This window comes from Rhinopithecus bieti, unplaced genomic scaffold, assembly GCF_001698545.2.
Source record: "Rhinopithecus bieti isolate Rb0 unplaced genomic scaffold, ASM169854v2 scaffold_25740, whole genome shotgun sequence".
Classification (NCBI taxonomy): Eukaryota; Metazoa; Chordata; class Mammalia; order Primates; family Cercopithecidae; genus Rhinopithecus; species Rhinopithecus bieti.
In genome coordinates, this window is record NW_016811705.1 from 206855 (window position 1) to 216286 (window position 9432).

At 42.9% G+C, this 9432-nt stretch overlaps 1 protein-coding gene across 1 annotated transcript; it reads right to left on the bottom strand.

Annotated features, from left to right (window-relative positions):
* Positions 1 to 2306: 2306 nt before the first annotated feature.
* On the bottom strand, positions 2307 to 7384 carry PPP1R3C (protein phosphatase 1 regulatory subunit 3C). Its single transcript, XM_017894707.1, has 2 exons — positions 6880 to 7384; positions 2307 to 4728 (listed from the first exon to the last, which is right to left on the bottom strand). Exons 1-2 carry the CDS (start codon positions 6891 to 6893, stop codon positions 3789 to 3791), a joined length of 954 nt encoding a protein of 317 aa, XP_017750196.1. The 5' UTR covers positions 6894 to 7384; the 3' UTR covers positions 2307 to 3788.
* Between the last annotated feature and the right edge of the window lie 2048 nt (positions 7385 to 9432).

Here is a 9432-nt window from a genome sequence, read left to right on the forward strand (position 1 = left end):
CTCTATTTCGCCATCTGGTTGTTTCTTGGTTTTTTATTTTTTAATTTTTAATTTTTAATTTTTTTTATTTAGAGTGTGTGTGTGCGTGTGTGTGTGTGTGTGTGTGTGTGCGTGTGCGTGTGTGTGTGTAAGTGAGTGGAGGAATCCTCTGAGCCATTATATGACTCTGTTCTCTGAATCAGGACAGTGGAAAACACTCCACACAGCTTAAATCAGAGGTCCTCAAGCTTGATGCATATTGGAAACATCTGGAAAACTTTCAGAACTGTCCAATGCACAGGCCATGACTTGGACCAATTAAATCAAAATCTTATGAGGTTCAGGGGAAGGCATCAGTATTTTGTAAAGCTTGCCAGTTGAATCTGTTATGCAGCCAAAGTTAAGGACCACTGGCTTAGAGGGACCACCCAAATCCACGAATGGGTGTCCACTCGTTGTCAGAAAGAGGGAAAGGTCAAGGCCAGGAGTCAGCAACAGTGCACATGGACTGCTCTGAGTTTGGGATCCTTGCCCACCAATGAGAGGGTTTGTTCAGATTACAGCTCCCAGTAGCTGCTAAAAAACTCTATGAGGAACCTAGAGATGAACACTGAGGAAGGGATTCTCCCTTTGCAGCTTGAAGGGTCACTCAAACTTGTGCAGAACTTTTGGATTCACATTGATAAAGATGCACAGTTCACTCCCACACTAGAAATTTCCAGCCTTTCAGTTTGGGGATGAACTAAAAGGAGAGCCATCAATTTAGAGGAAAAAAATAGTCCTTCCTTAAATAACTAAATTAAACTTCATATTTTTTGGAACAGAATAGCATGCATTCCAAATTCAAGTTATTCTCTCATGTTAAATTTTTAAAAGCAAAGTTGCTTCTACTATTAGGCAAGATAGCAGGATGTGAAATGCAGTTAATTCTATTTGAAGTAAAGCTCCAGGAACACCCTGCTCTTTGACCAGCTCCTCCCTCATCAGCTGCCCAGGGTCACCCCAAAATTGAGTCAAGCTGGCACAGGTGACCAGCACAAGTTGGTCATGCCTGCCTGGAAATAGCTCCCCTGTAAGAAGCGGGCTGTGGGAGAAGGGGAACCTCCATGGGAGATTTCAAGGAGGCCGTGTGAAGCAGAAGGAGGGACACTAAGTGACAAGTCACCATTCAACTGGCTCACCCTGGCCACACTACCTTAAACAAGTCACTCCACCTATCTGGATCTTAGTTTCTTCTTTTATAAAGTTAGGCACTTGAGCCCCCATGTCTTCGAGGTCCCTGTCAGACCCAAGTTTGATTTTTCTCCATCCCCTGGGAACAGGGCAGTCCACCGAACCATCAGCATAAATAGAGAGGAAACAAAATAGGGGCTATAAATTCCAGCACTTGCAGAGCTCGGCAGATAATGTGAGAGAGTGAAGCCATGGGTGGAGACTGTGGCCAAAACAAGGCAGTATGACCCATCTAGGATGCATGCCCCATCTAAGGGGCACAGCTGCTATTCAACTTCATGTATTTGTTGCCATGCGAGGAGACCTTACAATTTTTTCAGGAAAAGAAGTAAACCCTGATTTTTTAATGCAGTTGGCGGATTGTTATATCATGGCAATAAATTCTTTAAAAATCCCGTGTCATATAAAATACATCTGTGCCCAGACACAGCCTGCAGGTCTGTGGTTTACAGCTCTGACACAGAGGATTCTATGATATGATAAAAGTTTATTCTTCATAATTGGACCTTTTTAGTAGATTGGTCAACACGGTGCAGATCTTTCTTTAGATACACTGTGCAGATTTTAGGCCGAACTGGAGCAACAACTTAGGTTCATGGACCTGCTGCCTCTCACCCCAAGGAACTGTGCTGCTCCCTTCATTCCAGGACTGATGCCTACTGCTCCTTCCCTATGCCCCTCTGTGCAGCTGCAAGTTCTGCCCGTTCAGGAATGTGCTGTAGCCTAAGAGTAGAAGCCACTCCAACCTTTCCCACACCAACTCCTTCCCCATTTTAAAGCTGAGACATGGCCTCCAACATAACCCTGACCCAGCAGAGATTGTGTGTGTGTGAGCAAAAACCATAGATGAGGACAGTCAGGGTGGGGGAAGAAGCAGTAGCAATAGCTCAAGTTATTGCCCCTGCTCCCCAGCCCCAATGGTCAGGTGGTAGGAAGTGTGCTCACTAATGAGACTGGGGCCTTGTGAATATCCTCAGATGGATCCATGTCTCGGTCCATACTAACTCTGCTCAGTTGTTCCTAAACGAAAAATGAGAATGTCAGTTGAGTTTCTTATTTGACTGTGGCTTTGAGAAAGAAAATATACTCAGGTCTTATATCAAACACATTTATTCTTGAAGTGAGAAGCTCATCAAGGATAGCTAGAGGAGAGTGAAATATTTACAGTAAAAAGTATGGATGCCAGCCAAACTTCAAATTCTGTCACTGCAGAGCTATTCCAATAGTACTTTTCCACCATGACACATCACACATGTTAAAATTAACTGCATTCTTGTAACACTTCTCAGTGGTTGTGTACAATAATAGAAGCAACATTCTGGGACTCCCTTTCTTAAGATCCTACAGAATGAATTTATGCACACACAAAAACAAGTATAATACAAAACATTCAAAACAAGTCATATCCTTTTTTTAAAAAAAAGAAAACAGCAAGATGAAAATAGGCAAGTGATGGGTTGCTACTTCTATGTGCAAGGTACTGGATTCTTGCATTGAGAATCCTAGTGTTGGGCCTCACGTCAAACATCACATCAAAAAAGTGTGCAGAAAAATGAGTCACCTTCAATATGAAGGATGTGAGTTGTGTACACTGACAATGGTCTCAAAGATACAACATTATTGCAGGAGGACTGCCTGTGTACAGAGCGGACCATCTTATGAGGACAAAAACTCATGAGTTATCAGATGACCATTCAGATATTTGGGTTAAATGATGACAGTTTTCTGATTTAATCAAGGCACTTGCAAAGAACTATCTTTGACATGACATGAAGTCCCTACGTGTTGTTAGTCATTGAGGATGGCATGGTTTTTCTACACCAAGCATTCTATAACAAGAACCCAAGCCTGACATTTTGATCACAAAGTCACTTATAACATCAGGACTGCAAAGCCAGATTTGCTAAAACTTTCCCCAAATTATGATTTTTTTATAGATCACATCTGAACAGAAAGGCTTCACTTAAGATTTTGATTCTCCAGAGCTATAATTCATCTTTCTCCAATACCACCCACATTCTTAAAGGTTATTTGACTTTTCTCCACAAGGATATGTAGAATGGATCTTTTCCCCCTCCAGAAATAATTTCCCCAGGAAAGAATTGTAAAACCAACTTAAAAACACAAATAACCTTACATTTTTTTCCACCAACAATGATCAGACCTCCCACTCCTCTGACTTGAGCTTCAGAGCCCTTTGTGTATACTTTTCACACATTCCTCATACCATTAACACAGCTTTCCATCACCATCAGCCATCCTTCCTCAACTTTTCCTTGCCCAACATGAAAGTTAGTGGATTGAGAGGGAAAGAGGAAGGGCACTGAAAAAGTATTACCTTTATAAAATAGTTTTCAACCTGTTACTTGAACCTCCAAAGCCAAATTGGGTAACATCATCTGTATAGACCCCAACACTAAATTCTCAAGTGGCTTTCTTTTCCATAGCCAGGTCTCAAAAGCTCAAATCTAAATCTACTGATGGGAGTAGCAAAGCCTTCCTAAAATTGAGCAATACAGACCTAGGATTGCATGGGGGAATACGACAAGTTAAGACCAGTTACATTGTTGCTTAATTCATCGATAAGAGGCCAAGTTCTCCATTCTCCCCCAGCTCTGCCACTCTGGGAAGAGCCCACTAGCCATCCTCGGACTGCCAAAGATTGTTGACTCTAACTCTGTCTTAGGAGAGGTCTGGTGGAATGCACAGTCCTGGGGTGCCATCTGTGTCTGCACCCCATCAGGCTTCCATTGAACATGAACAATTCTATAATTCTGACCATCATTGTTGTCCCAAAAGACTTGCCCATTAGCATGGTAAGAAATGCAGAACTCAATTTTCTGCTCAGTTGGAATGACAGGGGGTAAGTCAATGGCAAATGAGAAGGTATCACTATCTGAGCCACCATACACATTTTTCATATAGACACAGTCCACATCAGTGTAGCTTTTCCAAGAATCGAAAGTGATACGGATCTGAACTTTCTTCTCAAAACTCACATTTTTGACTTTCACAGTCCCTGTCACTGTTCGCTCTTGCAACGAGCAGTTCTCCAGACAGACAAAGTTCTTCTGAAAGTGACTCCGGAAACTTAAGTAATCGGTTGAAGGCTGAGGGAAATCTAAAATCAAGTTTTTCTCCTCGTGGCGTTTTAAGGCAGAGGAGATATCATTAAGGTCCAAGAGATCAAACTGGAGATCCCACGCTGGTTCTTCTGGGAGGTCAGAGAAGACATGGATGGCGGTGAGAGAGAGGCCCTTGGAGTCAGCAAACACAACACGCTTCTTGGCTTGGTTGTGCGAGCACTTCCAGTCATTCTGTGATTTGGCTTCCTGTTTTATGTTGAGACATGGTTTCAAAGGCTTTAATTTATTCACAAAATGTCTTCGTTGAAAGTCATCGTAAGGGCCCAGGAAACTCTTCACAGGTGGTGAATGAGCCAAGCAAAGCCTCATGGCCACATCCACGGGCATGACTGAACTTGTCAAAGGACGTGGATCTAAAACCTGGATCATTCTGGAATGCAAAGGGAAGAGGGATTATCACCTGGATGGGAAGTGCTCTTTCCCAGTGCCAAATACATATGTACTATTTTTGTGCTGACTGAATTATAGCCAGTGCAGTAGATATCAGGCAAGTGCTATCATACATAGTAAAAGAGAACAGTATTAAGTGATCAGATCTTCTTTCTATGTCTACCTCTACCCTTGGCTGGCTAAAGGCTAAGTGTTAACTGCTTAAAACACTTAGAGGGTGATGGGGGTCTCAGTTTCCCCATCTGAGAAATAAAAGGGTTCGATTTGATTATCTCCAAGGCAGCCTTGAGAACCGTGTGCTCTGTTCTGGACCAGTGGTCCTCAAACCTGTCTGGTCACTATGCCTGGGGAATTCATTTTCTTTCTTCCTTTTCTTCCCTCCTTCCCTGCTTCCTTTCCTTCCTTTCTTCCTTTCCTTCCTTTCCTTCCTTCATTTATTTTTCTCTTCCTCTCGTTCTCTCTCTCTCTTTCTTCTTTTTTCTTTCTTTCTAATTCCTAGGACTCAGAACCACTGAGGCAGAACTTCTGGGGCTAGGGCCAAGGGATGGATATGTTCTTAAAGCTTCCCAGGTGATTCTAATGGCCAGACAGGTTCAGAAGTCTCAGTTCCAGACCCTCTGCTCCCTCTGGCTACTTTGGCTTATTTTGCTGCTAAATTGATTGACACTTCTCTGGTAAGGTAATTCACTTGAAAAAAAAAACAAAAACAAAAATAACACGCAACAGTTTTGAGAGTGAGAAGGCTAGAGAAGAAGTCAAAGAATTCTCTTTGTACTTTGATTGTCATGCTCTTCCTCATTTTTCACAAATAACCACTGAAATACAAGCCAATAATTCATATGTACTTACAAACTGTGTAATTGATAATTCATCTAAAGAGATGCCCATGACAAGTCCACATTTAAGTGGAAAACCTGATTACCTGAAAGTTGGAGTGTTTTAAAATATACATTATATATATGCAAACTTATAAATATTGAAAAACTCTATAAGAAATACACCTTTCCTAATAATGTAATAATTATTATCTCTGGGTGATAGGACTATAGATTATCTATTTTCATTTTTGTTCCTTTTTTGGCATTTTCTAATAGACATTTATAAGTAGAAAGACAATAAAGCTATTTAACGTTTTAAAGATGACTATGCTCAGCAATATTAAACCAAGAAGCATCCACAAAGAAGACTTTTCTCTGGCCTTTAGCCCTCATTATATATTTCCAAGCTTATGGCATTAGGATTTTTTTCCCTATCTTAGCCTTACAAGTAAGAAGTGTGTGTATACTGTACATGACATTTCTCAGTCTGGCTTTAGTAACTCTCCTCACAGCAGCTCTAAACATGTATCCAAGTGGTCATTATCACAAAAATGGGTAATAACACTCGCAGAATTTACTGTATTAGCTCTGGGGTTTTTCTGGGAGACCTGCAAACTTAGAACAAACAAATGAAAGCTAAAGCTATATTTGTGGCTCTAATAATAGTTAATAGGCAGGATTTTTAGAGAAGTCTTCTGCTAAGCTATGTTTGGAGAACCTATTTAAAGTAGTTTATGGCAGTTTTTTTATTTTATTTTATTTTATTTTATTTTGCTTTTGCATTTATAGAAAGACAGTTTTAGTTTGGGTGATTTCCTTGGAACTTTAAGTCCTGGACAAGAGTTAAAAGTAATCGTTTGCTCAAACTCTTGAGATTTTGCTATGGCAAACTGTGATAAGAAGGACGAATGAATGCAAACGTTGTCCTGTAATTTTTTTCCTCCAAGCTAAACCACCTAACCAGCAATGTCAGAGTGCTGTTCTCACCACTTCAGCTGCCTGAGTCTTTGCGACATTTGTGCAGGACCAAAAGAACAGCCGCATCCATGAGAAAATCAGAACTCAAGCTGATTCACGTTAAGATAACTTCTGCTTTAAGATGCTGATTGCTAAAATAGTCTCTGCTTAAGAAATAGAGTCAAATTTCTACACCTCCAAGGCCTCTCGGTTGCCAGATTCAACTAAGCAGTCAGTTCCCTTATCCTCCCCTGGGGTGCCCATTTCCAGAGATGACAGAACTGAAACGCCCCCCAACTTCCCCACAGCTGCGCGTTCCCTTGTGTTCCTAGCGCGCAGAGGTGCAGCGAACCTACCTGGTGCAGCTCATTAGGCAGACAGGCGGCGGACCGTGAAAGCCAGCACCCACTGCCTGCACAAATTCGAACCACAGCTCCCGGTCTTGCCCCCGCGGCGGTCGCTGGGAGAGATTGAGGGCCCGGCGCCTAGAGGCCGCTTATCTGCTCCGAAGCACGTGACCCGATCCCTGGGACCAATCGCCGGGCCTCGGGACCAAGGCACGACCAACCAGCACCCAGCTGGGGCGCGAGCCCTCGCCCCCGGCAACATGATCGCCCTGGGGCCAGACGTGCAGAGCGCGAGATGGGCATCCCGGGGAGGTTCTGGGACTCCGCGGCCAGCTGGACGCAGCCGCGTAACGGGAACCCTGGGCGAGGGGCCGGGCAGGCACGTACCGCATGCAGCGGGCGCCGGCCAAGAGAGAGCGCAGCCAGCCTCGCCCAGGCGGGGCGCCAGTGCCTCAGGCTTGGGGCGGCTGTTACTTGGGAATAGCTTTGTGAGGCAGTGCAGTTGAATCTGCACACAGATGTGGCTCAATCCGAATGTGTATCGCATTTGAAATGTTTATGTTGTTCATTGCCCGGTGTATCCGCATTTCTCCCTCATCTTAGCCTGCGCGATCCCAAACTGGCTTCATGCTTTTAACAAATGTTGTTAGGAAAGCCTACGAGCCCCATAAAACAGCGAGGTGGCATTTAATTAAAAGACACTTTGTATTTCTGTCTATTCTTCAATTTTCTCCCCTGCGGGGAACACTAAAGCCGGAAGAGAAATGACCCTTTTCACACATACAGCCGTATGTGTGAAAGAAAAAAAATCACGCTGAGTATCACTGGGAAAGGCACTTCATGATTGGGTTTTATTTTTGAAATGAAAATCTAACTAATGGCAGGTCTTCTAGCCCCTTTGGCTCAACCAAAACTAGCTGGAAGGTCTTTGAACTGACACTTACTAGCTACACGAATCTAGGCAAGTTCTAACCTCCGTTTCCTCATGTGTAAAACGGAGATAGTAACGTTCTGAGGATGAAGTAAGATGGTGCCAATGAACAGACTCAGCACGATGCCCAGCTCCTGTGTTCAACCCGGGCTATTCCTAAGTTTCTACTTGATCTCTCAGCTAGAGTTTTTACTCTATCACCTCAAGGCGCCTGGTGCCTGAGCTAAAATATTGAGAATAACTGCTGCTTGTTGAGCCTTTACTCTGTGCCAAACACTGTGTGCTATCAATTCAATCCTCACAACAGCCCTACGTGATATGTCCAGTTATTAATCCCATTTTAGAGAAAAGAAAACGGAGACACTGAGTGGTCGGGAAACCTGCCCAGTGGATCACTTGAGGCCAGGAGTTCAAGACCAGCCTGGCCAACATGGTGACGCCTTGTCTCTACTAAAAATACAAAAATTAGCTGGGAGCGTTGGTGCACGCCTGTACTCTCAGCTACTCTGGACGCTGAGGCAGGAGAATCACTTGAGCCCAGGAGGCAGAGGTTGCAGTGAGCTGAGATTGTGCCACTGCACTCCAGCCTGGGCAACAGAGCAAGACTCTGTCTTAAAAAAAAACAAAACAATACAAAAAAAAAAAAAAAAAAAAAAAACACCTGCCCAGGATCTCACAGGTAGAGCAGGGATTAGAGCCTGGCTAATGCCAGAGTAATAACCGCTGCACCATATTGTCTTATTTTAATGACCCATCAATGGTTAGAATTATGGAGGTAGAAGGAGGTGATAGGCATCAAACTCTTTATTTCACAGATGAGGAACTGAAAGCTTAGAGAGGTCAAGCTGCTTGCCAGGGGCTGGCTAGGTCTGAGCCAAAACTAGAACCCTAGGTATTCTTTTCCTCTACCCATAATTATGTGTTGAGCTAAATAGTAAATACTACCAGTTAAAACTATAGAGAAATATAAATAACAATTTATGGTGATCGCATTTTAAGGGAAAGGTATCCATGCATAGAAAACAGAATGTGCTCTACAGAAATGTGAACAGTTCATTTTGGAATGGTGAGATTATGAGTAATTAAAAATGTCTATGTTGTTTTGTTGCTTTTTTTTAAATTTTTCTACAATGAACATACATGACTTAACTAAGAAATAATTTTTCAAGGGCATTAAAACTTTGAGGTTCAACTAACACATATAGCATACTGCTAGGTGCCAAGAACTGTGGTGGAAATGTTCACATGCTTATGCCATTTACTCACACCACCCTTTCAGGTTGCGCCTGTTCCATTCATACAGCTTTCTCTCCTGCCCCCTGGTGTTGACTAATGCCATAGAAGTCACTCTCTCTTTCAGCTCCTTCAAATGGAAGATTCAGGGAGACCATGCTTTCTCCTAAAAGGACTCAACACTCACTCAGTAAACCTCTAAACTGGATGATCCAGGCTTTTCACTTCTGTTTCCTTCCCAGCTTTTACTCCCCTTCATTATGGGATGAGAGAAACTAGGATGGAATCAGTGTTTAGTTGTGGGTTGCACCAGTGAAGACAGAGTAGAAAGGAATCGTGGGGAGTTTTACTATTATTTGTAGGTTTTCTCCCACTATGGTTTGGCAGCATCTAAACAT